General features: G+C 40.7%; 1 protein-coding gene across 6 annotated transcripts in view; it reads right to left on the bottom strand.

Moving 5' to 3' along the window:
* slc22a18 (solute carrier family 22 member 18) overlaps positions 1 to 24,844 on the bottom strand; it is a 116,116-nt gene that overhangs the window by 58,523 nt on the left and 32,749 nt on the right. For all 6 annotated transcript variants that reach the window (XM_060838802.1, XM_060838806.1, XM_060838808.1 and 3 more), the window contains 2 exons: positions 23,261 to 23,406; positions 23,029 to 23,161 (listed from right to left, as the gene is read on the bottom strand). In XM_060838802.1, coding sequence (XP_060694785.1) covers positions 23,029 to 23,161; positions 23,261 to 23,406 — 279 coding nt within the window. The remainder of the gene's footprint in view (positions 1 to 23,028; positions 23,162 to 23,260; positions 23,407 to 24,844) is intronic.

Below are 24,844 nucleotides of genomic sequence, written 5' to 3' on the forward strand. Positions count from 1 at the left end.
ACCCATTGTTTCTCATTGTTCTTTCCTTATCTAGCTTTGTCTTCTCTATAGTCTTAAATAACTTTTCTATGGCATCATAAATCGCACATAATGATCTTGTACTCTACATTGCTATTTATACAACCTTAAATGCTTTTTGCTTAATGCCAACTTTCAAGAATTGAAATCTCTGTACCTTGTGTTTTTGTTTCTTTACATACTTTTTGCATCATTTATTGCACCATCTGTTCAGAATACCTTTTCTTGTCTCTCAAAATGAGCATGTTATACCTCTGCATTAAATTTATCTGCCACCTGTCCACTCTGTTTACCACTCACGTCCCCCACAAAAGGCTTCTACAATTGTTTTCCTTGTTAGGAAAACATCACATTTGTGTGAACACTCAGCAAATATAAATGTTATACTCCAAAGGCACACTAATTTGGTCTTAAATCTTTGAAGAGTTTGAGTGCTACAGTCAGCTTTCCTGGATCATGAAGGAAGATGAGACCATCCTGTGAAAATGTAATTGAAAAGCAACAGAGATCTGCAAACCAGAATATCCAATGTTCAATTTAATTTTTTTGGATCCTTTTTAACTTGCCCTGTCTTGGGAGTGGGATATAATCAATTCTATTTTATAATTGGTTTTAGACCGAGGGATATCGCCAGAGGGGAGGATTGGTTTGGGAGCAGGAAAGTGCTGAAGCAATAAATAAAAAAACAGCTACGATTGCTGCTATTGATTTATACCTAATGATCATCTGTATAAGATGGAGGCTGAAGGGAAAGAGGGGGGGAAGGAGGAAGACTACATTAAGTGAGCGTAAGACCACAATATTCTAAAGATCAATACTGATTAGCCAAGCTCACCATGAATATTTGGAGGCAAGGTACTTTCAATCAGCCAAGGCCTCTATAGAATCAATCGCATCCTTTTCAGCTGGTTAATAGCTTGCTCTAAATAACTAATCATCAGTACCACCAACAAAACTGTGACTAATTTGCATCAACTAATGCAAAACCAATCCACAAAGGTGAAGATGTACTAATTCTGATTTAATGCTGATGTCAAATGTAACCATTCATCCTAGCAATTCATCTCAGTTAGACCAGCAATTGCAGTGCTACAATTGGCCTTGGAAATATCAAGCAAGGAAAAGGCATTCAGGCAGGATTCTTGATCCAGTGACTCACTATAAAATGTGGGTGCAGGTGTCAAATGATGACAGGGATCAAGTTTTCTGTTCTATATTCAACAGCTGACTCCACCCTGATAGCAATTACTGGCTGGTTTATATAAACTATGGCCATTTGACTTAGGTATATTAGAGCTCATAGGATCAGCCAAGAGAAAGGAAAGAAAGGGAATTAGCTGTGAAGAACACTCTGCTTTAATTTCCTCATCAGGTGTTGAGTGAACTGGGCTACTCTTAACTCAAAATAAGTATGTCCTTAGTGATTTAGAAATATTTACAGGCTGTGTGGCATTTGCCTGAACTTGCTAAGAGGGCTGTTCAGTGCTAACTGCTCTGTATTTAGCATTCTGCATGTGTGAACAGGAACCAAACAGCAGTATACAGTCTGAAAGAAACCCTTCATCTCACTGAGCTGTGAACTATGATTGACACCAGACAACCTCACCCCCGTGAAAATGCCAGTTGTATACACTTCCTTCATAGATCCTGTGTAATACAATCCCAACTCAAAGGTGGCATGGGGAAATTTTTTTTTAAACATTGCAACTGGTTAGGATCTGGAATGTACTGCCTGTGAATGTGGTAAAGGCAAATCAATCAACTCTTTCAAAAAGGGATTTGGATAAACACCCTGAAGAAATGAATTTCTCAGTACTACAGGGAATAGTGATAAAATAGGACTGCTGAATTGCTCTTGCAGAGAGGTGGGTTGGAATGAGAGGTACAAGATCTCCTCTGAACAATAACCACTGCATGATACAATAACCACACCCCATGTAATAGTGTGTAACATAATGTGAGCGGTCTAAAATCCAGGGCAAGTGCTCCAACAGTTGCCTATTATCCTGGGTCTCCCTTCTCAATGGCATTGTGGATGCACAAAATGTACTGCAGCAATTCAAGAAGGCAACTCAGTATCACCTCCTTGTCAGCAATTTGAATGGACAATTGCTAGACCAGTCAGTGCTGCCCATATCCCATGAGTGAATAAAAATTCAAGACTTACCATTTAGTGTCTTGTGTGCATACAATGCTTATCACCATTACAAATCTACACAACTCACTATACAGTTGGTTATTGTCCTGGATTTATCCGCAAGCATGCGATGACTTGAGCTCACTCTCAGCTCATCAAGAAACAGAACGAATTTTTCAGGTCGATGAGGGTTGACCCTTGCACTCCAGTCATTACCAGAACAGTTAACACTATTTCCCTCCACAAATGCTGCTGACTGGTCAGTGTCTCCAGAAGTTTCTATCTTTATAACTCTGCACTACTCAGTGTATAACTTAGTTACATTGTGAAGTTGCAGTGTGCCTTTAAAGTTTAAATTTTGAATTACTGTTCAAGACAGAATTTCTCAGACAGAACAGAATGATATGACAAGAAACAAGATGACCAAGATAGTATAAACCAGTGATTTTAAGTATCTGTGGAAGGGAGAGCTATAGATTCTTGATCCACAGATGTTACAAATGCAATGGTGTTCCGGTCTGGCATGAGTATTTCAAATTCTTGTTCTTTACATTCCAACCTATAAACATTCAATGCATTTCATATAAATGAGCTGCTTGCTACGTTCATCAAGGCCTGGATCCCCACATCATCTTTGATTTCTCAGTATTACCTGAGGCATGTTCTAATATCAATGGAAATATTTTGACATAATGTCACCATGAAAACATGAACAGGGAGACAGACTAGGGGCACGATGAGACTTATCCAAGTAAAGTTGATGAGTGTTTAAAGACAGCCTTTTAACAACAAATTGCCTATTGCTAAAGAAGGACAGGGAATGACAACCAAATCAAACAGTGATTCTACACTGTGATCACATCTTTCAAAATCTTCCCAATGCTCAGTCTGTCATACTTTCAAATGGAACCAGTATATATTTTGATTTGCAATTTCCTTCCCTCCTGTAGCACTGATTCTTCCCAGAATATTTTTTCATTTACGCAACCACATTCAGTATCTCAAAGTGGCCAACTAGTGATATCTAGCATTCAACACTGGCAATGCCACATGTTAACAGTGATAATGTTTCTTACATTGTACACACACGCATCATTGGATAGTTATCAAAGTCAGAATCATAATCTTTAACTTAGATGCTAAAGCCAACCTTACCATCCCAACCAATATTCCAGTTGAGTTTTCTACCTCTGCATAAAATAGAGATCCAACCAATGTTTAAAGGACCACAACATTTGCTCATTCCGCCAATGGGAGAGCACAGATCTTTTAGATTCAATTTACAATTTGTCATTTCAGTTGTTACTTTTATTTCAATTTAAGCTTTTGCTTAATCCATACAGGCTGAATAGGTTTTAGTGGGCAAAATTGAACTGAGTTATATTTCAGGGATTAAATCACTAAGTTGTTACATTTGAGTAATAATCTTTTAAGAGTAAACATGTGAGTTTAGAATGGGGTGAAAACTTAAGGTCTATGATGTGAACTTTACTGTGCAACACTTTGAATGACTGAATGAGCTTACATGTAGTAAATGTCCTAATCCTTACATTCACACTTAAGCTTTCTGAGCTCAAGGACCAACTAGTGACTGTAGAATTCCTGGAATGGGTAGATTAGATTACTTACAGTGTGGAAACAGGCCCTTCAGCCCAACAAGTCCACACCAACCCGCCGAAGCGCAACCCACCCATACCCCTACATTTACCCCTTACCTAACACTACGGGCAATTTAGAATGGCCAATTCACCTGACCCGCACATCTTTGTGACTGTGGGAGGAAACCGGAGGAAACCCACGCAGACACGGGGAGAAAGTGCAAACTCCACACAGTCTGTCGCCTGAGTCGGGAATTGAACCCGGGTCTCAGGCGCTGTGAGGCAGCAGTGCTAACCACTGTGCCACCTTGCCGCCCATAAGATATGGTTCAAAGTCTACTTTGACAAGATCCTGCCTTATTTTAATAAAATATACCTTCCAAAACACTTTTTTGCCAACTATCTTTCTCCTTTTCCATAACAAAATTAAAATGTATGGTGATATGGGTTCTGTCACGAAAATACTCCTCCAGCATCACCGCAAACACTTCATTCTGGTTTCATTCACCAGAATTAGGTTCAGTCCTTGTAGGACTTCCTACACATTAACATAAAAAGGTCTCCTGAATACATTTTAAGAAATCTGCCTGCCTCTTCTAAAACCATTTTTACAATTAATATTGGAGAAGTTGAAACCCCTGGATATAGTTATCCTATTATAGTTTCATTACATTCCTCAGTGAATTGTCTGTAAACTTGCTCAATTGCCTGCTGACTGCTTGGGGGCCTATAATACACTCCTTACAGTGTGACTTATCCTTTTTATTCCCAAGCTGTACCCACAAAGCCTCATTTGATGAGGTTTTCAAGATATCGTCCATCCTTACTGCAATTCTAATAAATAATGTGGCACTGCCTCATCTTTTACATCCTTCTCCTGTCCTGCCTAAAGATTTGTATACCCTGGAATGTTTAGTTGTGAGTCCTTTCCCTTTCTGAACTACATCTCTGTCATAGCAATGAAAGCACAATTCTACTTGTCAATCAACACCCTTAACTCATCTGTCTTTCCTATAATGAATGTGAAAGTAAAGATAAAGTTGTCATTGTCTTACCAGGCTATGGAGCTGCTCTCTCATTAGAGAGAGACAACTGGTGGTTGTTCAACCTGAGAGTGAGAGTGACAACTTCTCAAGTTGGGTAGAGATTGAGAAAGGGAGTCCATCATGGTATACTCAGTAGGTGTGGGAATTGAACGCTCACTATTGGCATCACTCTGTATTGCAAATCAGTTGTCTAGCCAACTGAGCTAATTAATGCCCCACCTACCTACAATGCCCCGAGTATTAGAGGCCATCCATTTTCACCTTCCTCCCATGAGACCCAACATGTCTGAACTTCCTCTGCTTACATTCCTTTCTAAGGTATGCCATGCCACCACTGAACTAATGCAATGTCTCCTGCCCCTACCAAACTAGCTCAAATTCCTCCCAATAAGCCCTACTGCAACGAGGTTGGTCTCATCTGACTCAGGTACAGACTGGCCCACCTTCCCGAGAAATGGTCCCAGTGATCCAGGAATCTGAACCCTTCCCTCCTGCACCAACTTACACATTCATCAGGGTATTTTCCTATTTTTATACACACTACTACGTAATACCAGAAGCAGTCCAGGGATTACAACCTTTCAGGTCCTGCTTTTTAATCTGCTGTCTAGCTCTCTGAACTCTTAATGCTAGACCTTAACCAGCATTATACCTACATAATTTGAATCAATGTGTGCCACAATCTCTGTCTTGTCACTCTCCAGCTTCAGAATGTCGTGTTTCTTGATGGGAAGAGTTCATCATGTTTAGAATGTCAAGAAATACTAACTCAAAAGAAAAACAAAAATTACTGTGGAAACTCAGCAGGTCTACCAGCACCTGTGAAAGACAGCAGAGCTAACATTTCAAGTCCAAAGGATCACTTGAAAACTTAAATCTGCTTTTTCTGCCCCAATGCTGCCAGACCTGCTGAGATTCTCCAGCAATTTTTGTTTTTGTTTCAGATTCCAGCATGGGCACTTCTTTGTTTTATTACATAAATTTAAAAACATTTTTTTTCAAAAGAAAACAAATGGCTACATATAAAAATGTAAATTACAATTAGAAAACTCTTATCACACAAACAGCAAAACAAAAAGTTTTAACTTGTTTCTCAATATCATCCATTCCTTTATGCACATACTGACATGAACTTTCCACAATTCTGATGGTTTTAACTTTTTCAATTCTGATAACTTGAAGACTTCTGTTGTGGTTCTGTTTGCCGAGCTGGGAGTTTTTGTTGCAAACGTTTCATCCCCTTTCTAGGTGACATCTTCAGTGCTTGGGAGCCTCCTGTGAAGCGCTTCTGTGCTGATTCCTCCGGCATTTATACTGGTTTGAATCTGCCGCTTCCGGTTGTCAGTTGCTGTCTGCTGCAGTGGCCGGTATATAGGGTTTAGGTCGATGTGTCTGTTGATAGAATTTGTGGATGAGTGCCATGCCTCTAGGAATTCCCTGGCTATTCTCTGTTTGGCCTGCCCTATAATAGTGGTGTTGTCCCAATCGAATTCGTGTTGTTTGTCATCTGAGTGTATGGCTACTAGTGATAGCTGGTCGTGTCGTTTCGTGGCTAGTTGGTGTTCATGGATGCGGGTTGTTAGCTGTCTTCCTGTTTGTTCTATGTAGTGTTTTGTGCAGTCCTTGCATGGGATTTTGTACACTACGTTGGTTTTGCTCATGCTGGGAGAAACCAACGTAGTGTACAAAATCCCATGCAAGGACTGCACAAAACACTACATAGAACAAACAGGAAGACAGCTAACAACCCGCATCCATGAACACCAACTAGCCACGAAATGACACGACCAGCTATCCCTAGTAGCCATACACTCAGATGACAAACAACACAAATTCGATTGGGACAACACCACTATTATAGGGCAGGCCAAACAGAGAACAGCCAGGGAATTCCTAGAGGCATGGCACTCATCCACAAATTCTATCAACAGACACATCGACCTAGACCCTATATACCGGCCACTGCAGCAGACAGCAACTGACAACCGGAAGCGGCAGATTCAAACCAGTATAAATGCCGGAGGAATCAGCACAGAAGCGCTTCACAGGAGGCTCCCAAGCACTGAAGATGTCACGTAGAAAGGGGATGAAACGTTTGCAACAAAAACTCCCAGCTCGGCGAACAGAACCACAACAACGAGCACCCGAGCTACAAATCTTCTCACAAACTTTGAACACCTACGGGCGAGAGACGTTGAAGACTTCTATCCAAATTCTCCTGGTTTAGAAGTTTCACAGGATAGAAATGCTTCTGAACTGACTGGTTCCCCTGTTAGAGGAGCTATCTTACATTCGGAAGTGAATTCTGGATTCTTCTGAACTAACCTTGAACTTTATGTTCTGAAGTGAAAACTAAACAAATTATTTTAATGTGTTTACTGTGCCGGTCATAACCTGACAGCATAAATATCCTATGCACTAATACATTCCAGGGTTTCTCCCAGACATTTGGCTGTGGTCATATGTCTTCTTGGGACTGATGCATTCAGGTCACTGCTCCAAATTGATTTTCTGATCTCTTAGAAACAAACTTCAAAGAGCTAACCCACATTCATCTGCCTTTATTTTGAAACAAATCTAAAAGTATAATATATTACATGTCTTTCATCACACTCCTTTCAAATGGCTTCAGAAATTACCAAGTGAACATTCCAAGTACAGTATCCACCACTAACAATGCCCAGACTTACCACTGAGAATTATTGATATTAGGTAACTAGGGCTAAACAGGTGTTATTTCAACATGTATTTACGTAATGCTTTCAATGTAATAAAACATCCCAAGGTGCTGCAGAGAAACATTCTAAATCAAAATGGCACAGATAACTAAAACCTCTAAAAACTTGGGCAACTGGTAGGATTAAGGTTTGCCTTAAAGCATGAATGAAAAGTAGATAAGTGGAGAAGTAAAACAGGAGAATTCTGGTTTAGGGACAAGACAATTGAAAAAATCATAGTTGATGTTGTGTCGCCATAGTCTTACCAGACATTAGGGGTTCTCTCTCATTAGATAGAAGCAACTGGTGCTGATTTAACCTGAGGGTCACCAGACCTCAGGCGAGGGAAGATGTTGAAAAGGAGAGTCCTTCACGGTAACCTCAAACCAGTGACAGGAATTGAACCCATGCTGTTGGCATCACACTGCTCTGTAAACCAACAATCCAGCCAACGGAGCAACAGTGTTTCAATACTGGCACAGTTAAACAATTAGTTTCCTTCTCTTGTGAAGGCTTTGATGGTGAAGATTATTGTTATTTTCTGACGACAGGTACAGTTCTGGTATCTTTTTCAAATGTCTGTTCTGTATATGTAATCCCAGACTGTGGGTTCAGGATTGTTCTGATTTTTTAGATTTTTACAAAGAAATGTTTTCTTTACAAAATTATAAAATTCCAAAAATACATAACAATCTAAAATTATAACAATTACAATGAGCTAATTACTACCTTACTCCACAAAACAAATCAAAACTACACTTACTACAAATCAATAAATAATCAAATAAATTATACCACTCAGTACAACCGCACCAAAGCTCCCAATCTCCAGGAGCATGAGTTATTATACCCGTATTTATTTGGGATTCTTCCTCTCAGGGCACAAGGCTCACCAAACGTCATCATCATGGCTAAACAAATGCCCTAATTAACATGGCAGGCAAATCTGCTTCTAGGTAGTTTAAAATGGGCTGCCATGTCTTTATAGAAAATTTCAGTTTTATGGTGCAGCATGTTTGTTAGGAAATCCAGAGGAATGTGTTCCATAACAAATCTGTACCATCCCAGCATTCCTGGAGAGTTCGCAGACAACCACTCATCAAAAGGTTCTTCCTTGCGCAATAAGTGAGAATATTAAATAGCTTCTTCCCATACACATCTAAGGAAGATAAATGTGGCAGACTCAGGAGGAGAGAGACCGGATCTACCTTGATTTCGGTCCCCAGGACCCTCTCTATAATTCCAGTACTTGCAAAGCTTGTGGCATGACCACAAATAGCGGGTGAGGGTACCTATACCTATTCTGCACGTGCAAGCGCATTCGAGATGCTCCTTTTTTGAATTTCATGAGCTGGTCTGGAGCCAAATAGACCAGCTGCATAGCATGCGCTCTGTTGCAGATTGAGATCTTTCTCATGTTCTCCCAAATGCCCTCCCATGTCTAAGGGAATCTGTACTCCCAACTCTTGCTCCCAGACCTCGCACAGTTGCTCAATATCTTTTGGGACACCACATCCTATTAGGTGGTAAAGAGTACTAATCGAGAAAATGCCTATAGCCTGAAGCACTCTCCTCTCTGTGTCAGAGCTATGTTGATAAAAAGCGTAGTCATTTTTTTCAAGTTCTTAACCTGAAAGTAGCGAAAGAGATCTCTATTGGGCAATCCATACTTGCAACTCATTTGGTCGAAAGACATCATGACCTCCCCATCAAACAGGTCTCCCAGACAGGAGACTCCCTTGGATGTCCATAGTTTAAGTTCAGAGTCCATCAGTCTTGGCCAAACCCTGGCATTACCACTCTCCATGTTTTGACCAGATTAATGATGATTGGATGCCAACAGTGCTCCACGATTGTCCTCATCTTATCCATAAACAACAGATTAATAAGGGGGCACTTTGCCTGGGAGGCCTCAATATCCAACCATATTGACCTCGGGTCCTCACAAACCCAAAAATTCACAAAGTATAAAAGGGAGCTTAGTTGATATCTCTTAATAACTGGAACGTGTACCCCCTCGAACCCCTGACGTAATTGCAATTTAGCAAGCCAATGAGAGGCCACCTGTGATGCCAGATAAAAGAACTGAGCCAGCCATTAGGTCTCTGCAACATTGGCTTGGGCTATATCAGAGGGAGCATTCATATGGGATTTAGCAAACAAGGAAGAAAGTTCATTTTGATAAGGGCTATTTGACCCAACCAAGATATTGGAAGGGCTTCCGATCATTGAAGATCTTGTCTTATCTTGGTCAAGCAAATGAGCAAAATTAGCCTTATATAGCTGGTCAAAAGGTAGAAGTAACAAAAATACCTAGGTAAAGAAAACACCTTGTGGCCACATAAAGGGGAATCGTAATTCACCTTCAATATCAGGTATTCCCTCAAGATCCCCTCTTGGGCATAGCCTCCGACTGCGCAAAATTGACCTTGTATCCCAAAAAAAGAGCCAAATAAATTAATATGTTGTATTAAATGGGGTACAGAAACTGCAGGATTTGATAAGAAGAGGAGAACATCATCTGCGCATAATGTAATCTTATGCACCATTGATCCCACCTCTGGGGCAACTATACTGGGGTCCCTCCGGATAGTGGCTCAATCACCAGTGTAAACAATAGCGGTGAGAGGTGACAACCTCGCCAGGTGCCCCTGTCAACACTAAAATTATTGGATCTTACACCATTGGTGAGAACTGCTGCCTTAGGATCGCTATATAGGTCTTCCACCCATCTAATAAAGACATCACCTAGACCGAATAATTCAAAATTATAAAAGAAGACATGGCCGTTTCAGCCGGTCAAATGTTTTCTGTGTCTAGGGAGATCACCAAGCCCTGAACCGATGACCAAATATGGCCCAAGTGTATCAGCAGCAATCTTCTAATATTATTCGAGGACCTTCGGCCCTTTATAAAACCCATCTGATCCTCCAATACAATACCTTCTCCAGTATCAAAGCAAATGTCTTGGTTAAATTTTAAAGTGAATTTAACAGTGAAATGGGCCTATAGGAGGCACAGTCCTCCAGGGTCTTCCCTTGCTTGAGAATAGGAGAGATACTGGCCTCTCTCAGGGATGGCAGTCCTGACTGTACGAATAATTGTACATGTTCAGCATTGGCCCAGACAATATTTTATAAATTCTTCCTAGAATTCACTCAGGAGACCATCAGGGCTAGGGGCCTTTCCACTTTGGAGTTGTCTCACTGCCTCCTGTATCTCTTGCACTGTCAAGGGAGCATTGAGAAGAAACACCTGTTCCGAAGTCACACCTTGAAAGTTTAAGTTCTTAAAAAAAGGACACCATCTTAACCAGCCTATCCTCACAGCATTCCGACAGATATAGTTCAGAGCAAAATTTCTGAAATGCTGCATTAATCTTTTTGGAGTTACAAGAAAGATCCTCAGTGCCCTCGCTGATTGATGTAATAGATTGGGGGGCACTCTTTTTCCCTGGCCAGATATGCCAGGTATTTACCTGGCCTATTGCCATGCTCAAATAGCCTTTGTTTCACCAAAGAGAGTTCTCTCTTCACCTATCTGAGTGAGCATGGAGTTCAAAGCAGCCCGGGGAGCTGTGATTTGCTGTAATTTAGTTACTGATGGCCTATCAATATATGCTTGTCTCGGCTGGCTTCAATCGAGCCTCAAACAAATGCTGCAGCTCTCCCTTCTGTCATTTCAGACTTGCCAAAATAAGAGATAACTATCCCCCTTGCATAGGCCTTAGCTGTCTCCCAAAGTATAGACGGGTTACTGGTTGTGCCTGAATTGATAGTCAAGAATGCTTTAAACTCATTCTAAAAGTACTCGACAAGCTTACTGTCCTTCAGAATAAAAGGATCTATTCGCCAATACCGTGAGCCTATTTCATTGCCCTTAACCTTCACCTCCAAATATACTGTCACATGATTGAAATGGCTATATTTCCAATTTTACAGGACATTACTGATTCCAAAAAAAGCTGAGAGAGCTAGAAAAGGTAAATCCTTGTATAACGCTTGTGCAGATTAGAGAAAGAAGGTGAGTCCCTACCCGTAGAGTGGAGACACCTCCAAACATCCACCAATCCCAATTCCAAGCATAAGTCAACCAATTATTCAGATTGTAGAAAGATACCTGGGGGACTTGGGCATTCTATCCACTGTGGGATCCATGAGGTGACTAAAATCTCCCCCATGATAATACGTCGTGTTCCAAATCATTCAGGAATTTGAGGGTGTGTGCCGGGGGTAGTAAACATTTAGAATGCCATACTCCTTACCAAGTATTAAAGCTTTAAAGATCACAAACACCCATAATCATCCTTCATTTGATCTAATAATTTAAATGTGAGATTCTTCTGAACGAGTATAGCCATTCCCTTGCTCCTAGTGTTAGAGGACAAAAAGAACACCTGATCGAATCAACCCCTGCTGTAGCTTTAGGTGCTCCTTATCATCAATGTGGGTTTCTTGCAACACAGCAATATCAACCTTTTCTTCCTAAGACTTAAAAGTACTTTTTTTCTCTCTTAAATTGGCAAGTGATTCCCCTTAATATTCCAGGTGCACCATTTAAAAAAACACTTAAGCCATATCCTTTAAAACAGCTCTTGAACCAGAGAGGAAGAACCCTACTCATGACGCACCAAATGCAAATAACTAGAGACTCAGAGGCTAAAAAATACGTACACTAAAACTACAACAACAAAACTTTCAAAAACTACATCCACTATAAACCAATAAACTAAACCAATTACAACATACAATGGGAGACTCTTTCCCCCCACCCCGCCCATAGGGAAGCTTACACTACCCATATATGCTTCCATAGCTCACTCTGGCTGGAATCGCACCCCAAACTCAGGTGAAGGATAAAAGATACACAAATATTATGAACAAAGAAATTAAAGCGGGCATTTCACCCATTCTCCCCATTCGTTGGCCTCAATTATCACTGGGAAAGAATCCAACAACACTTTCTAATACAATTATAAAAAGAGAGAAATAAAATTAAGGGAAACAAAAGAGAAACATGTTCTATTTTACTAAGTATTGGAGTATCAAAATTTGCTCGAGGCTTTGCAAGTAACTGACATTATAACATATTGTTGACCACCCATCACCTGTAAATTGAGAGCCATGGGGATGGTAGTGCAGTGAGCTGCGAGGGCGTGTTACGATTTCCCAAGGCAGTATACTGTACAAAAGCAAAACACAAAGGACCAGAATTAAATGTGTACAGGAATCCCAGGGAGCTACAGGGCTGTAGGAAATTAGAGAGATAGGAAGGAGGGATTTGAAAAGAATAGGAATTTTAAAACCAAGACATTACTTGATTGAGGCACAACATAAGGCAGGGAGCACAGGGAAATGGGTGAACAAGGCTTAGTGCAAGAAAGGATATGACCAGCAAAATTTTGGATGACCTCATGTTTACCAAGGATAAATATGGAAGAACAGCTAGAAGTTGCATTGAAATAGCAGTAAAGCATGATTGAGGGTTTCAGGAAGAAATGACTGTGATGGGGGAAATTGGGTAACATAAGGGAAGGCGTATGTAGAAGAACATAGTGATGGCTTGGATATATGGTCAGTATCTCATCCAGGAGTCAAATATTAGGGTTAGGTTGAGAAAAATCTGATTAAGTTTCAGTCAGTTGCTAGTCAACAGCAGGGTGACACTTCTGTTTATTTATTTTCTGGATGGGGGCATTGTTGGCATTTATTGTCCATACCTAATTGCCCAGAGGGCAGTTAAGAGTCAACTACATTGCTGTGGGTCTGGAGTCACATGTAGGACAGACCAGATAAGGATTTCCTTCCCTAAAGAACCATAAAAGCAACAGCTTAGTGCTACTACTACTGGACTATTATTCCAGGTAATATTCTAGGGACCTAAGTTCAAATCCTGCCATGGCAAATGATAGAATCGGAATTCAATAAAAACCTGGAATTCAAACAATGACCATTAAATCATTGTCAATTTCGAGGAAAAAAAAATCCCACCTGGTTCACTAACGTCTTTCAGGGAAGGAAACTGCTATCCTCACCTAGTCTGGCCTATATGTGACTCCAATTGCCCTGTGGGCAATTAGGGATGGGCAATAAATGCTGGCCTAGCCAGCCATGTCCTCCTCCCATGAATGAAAAAAAATTGTTATAAACAAACAGTCATATTTATTAACAAATTTGTTAACAAATTAGGACCATGTTTTCTGTCAACCTAGATCTGAAAGTCAAGTAAATTGGGGAATCTTTCCTGGTTCTAGGAACAGTGCATTTTGACTTCCAGTGTGCTAGCTCAGTGAGGTGTGACACTGCTCAAGAATCTATATTTCATGTGAAGCATGGCCTGGGGATGTTGGGGTCTCTTCCAAGAAAGTTAATTTGATGCTTTTTTAAAAAAAAAAATTCACACAGCTTTCTCCATGGTCTCTGTCACACTAACTGTGGATAAATAAAAATCATGGAAGTCATCCCCTAGTATTCATAGCTGAATCCAATCTCCTAACAACTATATTGACAGTTTATAAGGAGGTTACTGGGCAGCAATTAGTATTAGGAACTCTCCATTTCACAAACAATTGTGTCAAGTTTGTTGAGGTGACCCAACTGTCATCTATCAGTACAGATCAGACAACCAGGCTAAGACTTATTAAGACTGATGAAGGGCTTATGCCCGAAACGTCGAATTTCCTATTCCTTGGATGCTGCCTAACCTGCTGTGCTTTAACCAGCAACACATTTTCAGCTGTGATCTCCAGCATCTGCAGACCTAATTTTTTACCCTAAGACTTATTAGACCTTATTGCTTATTTCCCCATTGTTTTTAACAATTCTTATTGCAGAAGTGTTCACCTGCTTGTTCACAAGAATTGTTTTACAATGATGTCATAGCTCAACAGAGATATCCTGGAGGACACTTGGCTGGCATTTGATTAAACTGTCTCTGAACGTTTTGTCAACTTATGTATCGGTTAAGGTAAAGCATATCAAAATACTTCAATGATAACCTGCTTAAAACAAACCAGAAGGCCCCAGGTGCAGTTGTCAATCCATGCAGATTCAGCACATGCAGGTAGGAAGAAATAAGTCTGGAAGATGCATGAATGGCTGATGAGTAGGCATAAAATTCAACTTGACTCTGATACTTTCTGCTGTCAAAACTCATCATCTAGACACGCAAATCAATTGAATGAGGAATCAGTGAGCAAATTGTGTGCTTGAGGTTGCCCCAAGGAAAAGTGAATAGCTTCAGAGAAAATTTCCAGTTAGCAGATGGGTGAAAGCTCAGTGTGTCAAGCACTGACTCAGTCAGATTAAGACTATTCATTAATTATAGTCTAAACTCTCAGACAGTTTCTGGTCTGGTACCCACCTCAGAGCCTGCGTGAAGCAGACAGATGTTTATAATGTTATCATTTAAAACAAGCACCAACATCTCCTGTGGGATTTACACTATACAGATGGTTCCTTTAATGGTCATAACTATGACGTAGAGGACAGCACTTTCATATCTGAGTCAAAAGGTTGTGGGTTCAAGTTTCACTCTAGAAACTAGAGTACAAAAGTTAAAACTGATAATCCAGTTTCTCATTGAGTAACTGCTATGAATTAGTCAAGGCGCTCTTTTACAGATTTTAAATTTAAACTCTTCCTGCACTCTGAGGAGAACGTAAGATTTCATGGCACTTTCTCAATATTTATTCCTGAACCAACATTAAAAACAGATTTTCAGTCACTTTGTTATTGTTTCTAGGTCTTGCTCTGGACAAACTGCTTTCTTTGTTTCCTACTACATCTGCACTAAGGTTTCAATCAGCATGCATTGAACAGGAAGGGTGCAATATAAATGCAAGTCTTACTTTGATCATCTCAAACTAAGATATTTGCAGTCTTCTGCTTTACAGAATATAGCATGATACAAGAAAACACCTATAAGAATGAAACCATGATCCACAAATCTTTCTACTCATATAATGTACCACAGATACATTTTAAAGCCTAACTATAGCCAGAATAATGACAGGGAAATCAAACTTAGTCTGTCTTGTCTCTCCCAGAGTACATCAACTCAATACACAAAAAAGCCAATCCAGAGCCCAACCTAACTTCTGAGATCTATTGCCAGCACTTTGTTGCCCCCTTCTGTTACATACGCGGATTGCAAAGAAATGATAGTGGCTACATTGTTGTTTCTCATCATCTTTTTTAAAAGCGTTGACAGGTTCACCATCATCAAATACATGTACAGTACTTAAAGGAAAATCCTTTAAAACACAAATGGTTATCACAGATATCTCTCTATCAGCACAGACAAAAATGCACAAGTAATAGAAAGAAAATGAGGATAACTATCAAGGTAATAAAACAAATGCTGAGAAAACTCAGCAACTTCAGTAGCATTGTGGACAGAAAGAGAGTTAACATTTCAGGTTGATAACCTTTCATCAGAACTGAAGAAAGTCAGAAGCTTTAGGGTTTAAGACAGTGGAAGGGAGAAGGAAGCAGGATGAACAAAGGAAAAGATCTATGATAGATTGAAGGACAGGTGAGTTTAAATAACAAAAAAAAATGATGGAACAAAGAGAGCGATCATAGATATAGAAAAGAAGTTTGAGTCCAAATGAGGCATGAATGGCTGCTCAAAAACCATATGAAAGTAACATGATGGAGGTAAAGAAAGGTGTAAGATACACAGTATTGTGATTTACATTGCTTTGCACTCACACTGCTGATGTTTTGAGGAACTAAACAAAATTTCCCCACACGTCATTGTATCATGACATACAGTACAACTTATTATTTGCAATGTACAGTATATTGCTGACCCCTGTATCAAAGAATCAATACCTTGATACTCAGTGCTGACTGATCAAAGCATGCTGGGTACAAAGTGACAAAAACAGTTAGAAACAAAAACAAAAATTACTGGAAAAACTCAGCACATCTGGCAGCATCTGTGGAGAGAAATCAGAGATAATATTTCCTGTCAAGTGACCCTTCCAATCTGAAACATTAACTTTGATTTCTCTCCACAGATGCTGCCAGACATGCTGAGCTTATTCTAGAAATTTCTGTTTTGTTTCTGATCTACAGCATTTGCAGTATTTTTTAATTTAGTTTTTATTAAAAATATTCAGAACTTTGGTATAACAGGCAAGCTGGAATCAAGGTATTGCGCAGAGCTGAGAGCCGTCAGTTTGGATCAGAACCAATGTATGACAATTAGGCCAGAATTATTAGGGGTAGATTTGCGCCACTGTGCAATCTACTACTATATGGGAGGGCCAGGGTGAAGTATGGCCACAAAAACAGGTTTAAGAAACTTGCAGTAATAATGAGCAGAGGCATTTAGACATGTCTGAAGACTGTGAAAGACTGCTGCTAAATCAGCAACACCGTATTGAAACAATTTCTTCTCTTCTGGAGGTAGGAGACGAGAGAAATCTACCACATTCTTGTGTGGATAATGTTTGTGTGCTTGAATTTGTGACTTTATGACTTGAAGGAGATCAAGGAATGGTACACCCAATTTGGAAAACCAGTCTTAACACCTCACTAACCCATGAGATCCTTGTCACCAGAGACAGTTGCACACGTGGATATTAGGAGGTATGGTACATATATAGGGCATATTTTAGTTGCTGGGTATGAAACACAACATTTCCCTAAGCAACAGCCCCTATCCCTACCTCATTCCATTCTTTCTTATGAAAGAAATTTCCCTGATAAGAGTTGAAACAGTCCCTGTCCCTCTATATTTATATTATTCTTATGGGGAAAAATTCCTCAATACAAGCTACTTCAATATAAATTTCACTTTTCTGATACCTAATCCTGACTTATATCAAGGACCCCCACACAAGTCAAAGCCAACCCTGCAAAATTGAAGTGAAAAATACCCAGTGAACAACGTAAAGACGGAGATTATGGTCTAAAGTTGTTAAACTCAGTGTTGAGTCCGGAGACTGCAGTGTGTGAAGTTAAGCATGCAGTGTTATTTTTTGAGCTTGAAACTGTAACAAGCCATGAATAGAGAGGTTAATATAGTAAAATGGTGAAGGAAATAAAACAGCAAGCAACTGGAAGCTCAGGGTCATGCCTGTAGACTGAACGGAGGGATTCTGTAAAGTGATCACCCAGTCAGTGCACAGCTTCAAAATGTAGAGATCACACTGTAAATAGTAAATACACTAAACCAAATTGAAATAAGTACAAGCAAATCATTGCTGAACATGGAAGTACTGTTTGAGGCCTTGAATTGAGAATGGAGGAGGTGTAAAGACAGGTGCCGCATCTCCTAAATTTGCCTTGAAAAGTGCTGTAACGAAGGGAGAAGATGTTAGGTGTGACTGAGAGAAGAATCTGAGTGGCATGGAGAGAATGTTCTCAACAAAACACTGAAAGGGAATTCAGGGAAAGATGTGTTAATGCTGACATCTTGCTGGAATGGGCAGAAATATGGAAGGATAATTCATAGAGAATTTAGTCTGGTAGGTGAAGGTGAGGTCAAAAGAAACTTAATAGTAGTTCTGGGTGGGTGAGGCAGACATGAGGATAGATGTATATGAGATGGATCAGGCATTTCCATAGAATCCCTACAGTGTGAAGATAGGTTGTCCAAGTCCACACCAACCCTCCAAAAAGCACCTCACCCAGTACCACCCCCATATCTTATCTCTGCAACCCTGTATTTCTCACGGCTAATCCAACTAGTCTGCACATTGCGGAACACTACAGGAAATTTAGCATGGCCAATCCACCTAACCCGCACATCTTTGGACTGTGGGAGGAAACCCAAGCAGACACAGGGGGAATCTGCAAAATCCTCACAGACAGACAGTCACCTGAGGGTGGAATCGAACACAGATCCCTGGCTCTGTGAGGCAGCAGTGCTTAACCACTGAGCCACCATGCTGTCCTGTCAATCACCTTGAGTGGGAATTCTCAGTTGAGGAAAAAGGAAGATGATATTTTTTGGAACTGCTGAGAGGAACGCTTGCATCAACTGACTAGAAACTAAGATGGAGAATCTAGTACAGTGAAATGGACTTCTTACAGAAGCTGGGTATGAAGCAGTGTAGTTGAGACAGCTGTGGGACAGCATAGATCTGTGTTTTGCATTAGCCAACTGCCTATTTTAAAGTGGAGAAAGAAATGTTACAGAAGGGAAGAGAGGAGTCAAAGATGAATCAGGTGAAGGTGAGAGAAATGTGATAACTGGAAACAAAAACCAAATTTTCACTTCATGATGAGGGTGAAGGGTGACACTGATGCAGTCATCAATGTACTGGACAAATAAAAGAATGGGACTGGAGTAATAATCTACCTGTCTCACACAAAGACAGGTGTATCTGGAGTGGAGATGTAAAGGGCTGATTGGGCTTCATGTGAGGAAGAAGCAGAGAGCTTTGAGATTGTCCTGGTGGGGAATGAAGGTAGAAGGATTGGACTTCCATAGTAAAGAGGTGGCAATTAGGGTTAGGAAACTGGAAACTATTGAAATGACATAGGACATCAAAAGAGAGTCAAAAATGTTCATAAGAACCAAAGAGGAGAAAAAAAAATATTTGGAACTGCAATAAAAAGTAGTAAGTTCAGGCAGGCAGGAACAGAGTGAAATGATGATGTAGCCAGGGCAATCCTGTTTATGGATTTTGGAAAGGAGGCAGAAACATGCAGAGAGGGACTGGGAAACTATGAAGTTGTAGGCAGTGAAGGGAAGAACCCCAGAAAATATGAGGTAGTGCAAGGGTTCAATAGTTTGGCTTTATGTTCAGAATGGTGTTGTGGCCTAGACAGAGATATACGTGATATGTTGTGGTTCTGTTCGCCGAGCTGGGAATTTGTGTTGCAGATGTTTTGTCCCCTGTCTAGGTGACATCCTCAGTGCTTGGGAGCCTCCTGTGAAGTGCTTCTGTGAGGTTTCCTCTGGCATTTATAGTGGTTTGTCTCTGCCTCTTCCGGTTGTCAGTTCCAACTGTCCGTTGCAGTGGTCGGTATATTGGGTCCAGGTCGATGTGCATATTGATTGAATCCGTGGATGAGTGTCATGCGTCTAGGAATTCCCTGGCTGTTCTCTGCTTGGCTTGTCCTAGAATAGTAGTGTTGTCCCAGTCAAACTCATGTTGCTTGTCATCTGCGTGTGTGGCTACTAAGGATAGCTGGTCATGTCATTTTGTGGCTAGTTGGTGTTCATGGATGCGGATCGTTATCTGTCTTCCTGCTTGTCCTATGTTTTGTGCAGTCCTTGCATGGGATTTTGTACACTATATTAGTTTTGCTCATGCTAGGTATCTGGTGAGTTGTTGTCTGAGAGTGGCTGTTGGTTTGTGTGCTGTTATGAGTCCTAGTGGTCGCAGTAGTCTGGCTGTCAATTCGGAAATGCTCGTGATGTATGGTAGTGTGGCTAGTCCTTTGGGTTGTGGCATGTCCTCGTTCCGTTGTCTTTCCCTTAGGCATCTGTTGATGAAATTGCGCGGGTCTCCGTTTTGGCGAATACATTGTAGAGGTGTTCTTCTTCCTCTTTTTGCAGTTCTGGTGTACTGCAGTGTGTTTGGCTCTTTTGAACAGCGTCTTGATGCAACTTCTTTTGTGTGTTGGGGTGGTTGCTTTTGTAGTTCAGGACTTGGTCTGTGTGTGTGGCTTTCCTGTATACTTTTGTGGTGAATTCTCCATTCGGTGTTCGCTGTACTATCATGTCTAGGAATGGGAGCTGGTTGTCCTTTTCTTCCGTTCTAGTGAATCAGATTCCTGAGAGTATGGAATGATCCAGTGTGTGTTCTCTATTTCTGTGTTTTTAAATGATTACAAAAGGTGTCATCCACATATCTGACCCAGAGTTTGGGTTGAATTTGCGGTAAGACTGTTTGTTCTAATCTTTGCATTACCACTTCTGCTATGAGTCCAGAGATGGGTGAGCCCATGGGTGTGCTGTTGATTTGTTCATATATTTGGTTGTTGAATGTGAAGTGTGTTGTGAGGCACTGGTCCAGTAGTTTGAGTATGCCGTCTTTGTTGATAGGTTCACCGTCCTGTTGTCTGTTCTATATGTCCAGCAGGTTGGCTATTGTTTCTCTGGCTAGGGTTTTGTCGATAGAGGTGAACAGTGCCGTTACATCGAATGAGACCATCGTTTCTTCCTTGTCTATGTGTATATTTCTGATGATGTCCAAGAATTCCTGTGTTGATTGTATAGAGTCTGGATCCGCTGATCAGGTGTTTCAGTTTCTGCTGTAGCTCTTTAGCCAGTTTGTGTGATGATGTCCCTGGTAGTGATACTATTGGTTTGAGTGGGATGTCTGGTTTGTGCACTCTAAGTAGTCCATAGAATCTGGGGGTGTTGTTGCTTTCAGGTTTCATTCTTTGTAGGTCAAACCTGATTATCTGTCCGTTTTTTTGTAGGTTCGTCAGTGTGTTGTTTATCCTATTGGTGAGCTGTGGGGTGGGGTCAAACTCCCTCTTTTGGTAGGTGTTGGCCACAACACACTGCAGTACACCAGACTGCAAAAAGAGGAAGAACACCTATACAATTTATTCGCCAAAAACGGATACCCGCGCAATTTCATCAAGAGATACCTCAGGGAAAGACAACGGAATGAGGACATGCCGCAACCCAAAGGACTAGCCACACTACCATACATCAAGAGCATTTCCGAACTGACAGCCAGACTACTGCGACCACTAGGACTCATAACAGCACACAAACCAACAGCCACTCTCAGACAACAACTCACCAGAATAAAGGACCTGATACCTAGCATGAGCAAAACTAATGTAGTGTACAAAATCCCATGCAAGGACTGCACAAAACACTACATAGGACAAACAGGAAGACAGCTAACGATCCGTATCCATGAACACCAACTAGCCACAAAACGACACGACCAGCTATCCTTAGTAGCCACACACGCAGATGACAAGCAACATGAGTTCGACTGGGACAACACAACTATTATAGGTCAAGCCAAACAGAGAACAGCCAGGGAATTCCTAGACGCACGGCACTCATCCACTGATTCAAATCAATAAGCACATCGACCTGGACCCAATATACCGACCACTGCAGCGGACAGCTGGAACTGACAACCGGAAGCGGCAAAGACAAACAACTATAAATGTCGGAGGAAACATCACAGAAGCGCTTCACAGGAGGCTCCCAAGCACTGACGACGTCACCTAGACAGGGGACGAAATGTCTGCAACACAAATTCCCAGCTCGGCGAACAGAACCACAACAATGAGCACCCGAGCTACAAATCTTCTCACAAACTTTGAATATACATGATATCACTGAAGTAGGCAAATTATTAAATGGCAATCGAAGTGAATTGTTACACATTTGACAATGGCAGCATTTTTCATCTTAAACTGGATTCAATATCATACACAAACTGTTTTCTCTACTAGATACAGAGCATGCCTTTGTCAGTCTCATACAGTTAGGAGAAGTAGGGGCAGTCAAAGTCATACAAGGAATCCACAATCTACATTTTGAGTGAGAAATTAAATCTAATGTGTTTAGGTCAGTTATGGAGGTTGACTAAGTTAACATTTTAATTTCGCACATCAAACTCTCAAGTCACTTTTGATAGATTATTTTAAAGATCATTGCCAGCTCATTCCAATAAACATATTAAAACATATGGACACTTTAGAAGCTACTGTCAGGTGAACACAAATTAGAATTGCTTTAAGTGCAAAAACCTCTCAGTTGAGTCTAAAGTCTGATCCATTAAGAAATCAATTTAACTTAAAGGAGCTATACATTTGTTAACCTGAGTTCAATTTTATAAACTGAATGCTGGACTTGCAAATGGGTTACACGATGAGAGAAGGCCATGCTTTCCTCCAGCTGAACTTCAACGGAAAGTATCTTTGTGTGAGCACACGGCACAAACTGAATCAATGCAGTTCTGATGAGCAATGTGCCAAGAATTCTTGTTGAGTTTGTCACACAGGTGAGTCACCCTTGCACACTGCTGAAAACTGCAGAAATGGACATCAGGCAGGGTGGTTCTGGACATTATCCTCTTCCTGCTGTCATTTCACTCTGAATAACTTGCTGAATACATCATTTAAGTGCACACACAATTTGGGACTAAGGAATCATAGAAATATACTCTATCAAGAAATCAATGTCTTCAGTAGAGGAAGAAAAAAGATGCTCATATAAAATTGATTTGGAAGAGATTTCACACACAAATAACAAATTAAAATCAATGCTTCAGTAAGTTAGTGCTATACCATTGGATTTTGAAAATAAAGTTATAAATTCCATACATTCCAATGTTTTTCTTTCTCCCCCCCACAATTCTGACTTTCATTAAGGAATGAGCCTGACATCAGCATTTCAGCCAGCTTGAGGAAGATTACAACTGAGCCCAACTGATTTGGTATGTGACTACTGCATACAGAGCTTCTAAGAGTTGAACAAGGACCTGAATGATGAGAGAATTTAGAGAGACTGTTTTGATTGCTGCACCGAGGTCTGTTGCAAATACAGGCACACCCTTTGGTACTTACCCATAATTAGAGACCAGCAAACCACCAGTTGTAGAGCCAATGATCATCCCTATACCATATGAGAGACCAAGTTTCCCCAAGGCACCTGCCCGTTCTGACTCTGAAGACAGATCAGTCACAATCATCTGAGCAGCTGGGAGAGTTTAAAAGGAAATAATGCATTTTAAAATCAGACACAGAAGTAACAAGTCAAAAAAGGAAAGAAGAGAAAAATTACCATTCAGTACTGTACCTTGCATCCCATGCATGAAGACTGTGGGCAGTCTGGAAAGAAAAAGTAGCGGCACACTTGTTGAAAGGCCCATCAGAAGGTAGGCAAACCCTGAGGAGAAGTATGCCAGCGACAGGGCAGCACGTCCCCCAAATAAATCACCAAACCTATCAGCAGAAAAATAAGAATACTCTATCAAAGATTCCTGTAATTAAATTAACAGGCATATAACTACAGTGACAACTGTGGGAACACACAGAACAGATGGAAAAATTTCTAAACATTTATCCACAGGCAGCAGCCAAGGTAGATGAAAGGTAGAAACATTTTAGTGTGACAAAAATGTAGCTTTAATCTGTAACAATTAAGAAAATGTGCACCTTTATGTCAGTTTGCAAAACAGCTACATTGGAAAGTGTCCTCTTACCAAAATTCCATTTGAAGAGCACAGTTTAGCTAAGTTCACAAAGTCACATTTGATAAGTTATTTTAAAGATCATTGCCAGCTCATGCCTATAAACATATCAGAAACAAGTGGACACTTCAGAAGCTAGTGTTCGAGATGGTAAATGTCTTAAATACCATATAATTGAGAAATAAATAAATAAACATTCTTACCATCAAATGGACCTGCTCCAACAAAATATGCACAATTATATTCAGATGTGCTGTCTCATGTCAGTTCCCTGTGTTCCCTTGTCTCTACCAAAAGGGACTGAGGACTTTAACAGCGATCAATCCCTGTGTAACTGCATCAAACTTCAGACAGAGATTACCATCAGGAATTCAGACTAATTTTACTTACAATTTGGAAAGACATGCATATTCCAAACATCACATAGCTGTAGCAGTGCATGTTGTGAACATGCAGAATTCCCATTACAGCTGACTCCAAGGGAACTGCCCAGGAAATTGAAAATTCCAATTGGCAAGTCCTCTTCATCTGGAACCCTCTGAAAAGCTCCCCAAAATCAGAGAATTTGGAGAGCTCTGGCATCTAAGTTTAATAGTGACCTAGGAGAAGTTACAGAATTAAAAATCTGCTCTACCTCCTGGACTGCTGTTGGAGTGAACCACTGACAGTGGTCAGTTCCACCCCCAACCTCAATACCTCTCTAACCCGACAACCCCCAAAACCCCAACCTCCCTCCACCCTGAGCTGACATCTCCAACGGATGAAACTTACCTTGACAGACCCGAAACCACTTCCTCAATTGAACATGCCCACCACACCCTAGACCCAATAACCACCCACCTAACCAACAGCAACGCCAGCCTTAAGTTCCTTCTGCTCCTTGGTGACTCAATACTCTCCCCAACCTCTAACCTAACCCAAGCACCCATGTACTTACCTGGCAGTCACTCATCTCCCTACCTTCTTCATCCACCTGGCACCCCATCCATCTAGCACTATACCTACCTCATTCACGTGACTTGACATCAAGGTACCTTACTTTATTCTACAGACAGAAGGGAAAATGTAATGTTCTGGTCTTAATTTGACTCCAGTTTTAGTTGAGAAGAATATTAACGTATTGCAGCATTTGTTTCCACTGAGCAGCGCTAATCCTCAAATTGGAGCCATCAATGATACCTTTGAAAAGT

The sequence above is a fragment of the Hemiscyllium ocellatum genome, chromosome 18 (assembly GCF_020745735.1).
Source record: "Hemiscyllium ocellatum isolate sHemOce1 chromosome 18, sHemOce1.pat.X.cur, whole genome shotgun sequence".
Lineage (NCBI taxonomy): Eukaryota > Metazoa > Chordata > Chondrichthyes > Orectolobiformes > Hemiscylliidae > Hemiscyllium > Hemiscyllium ocellatum.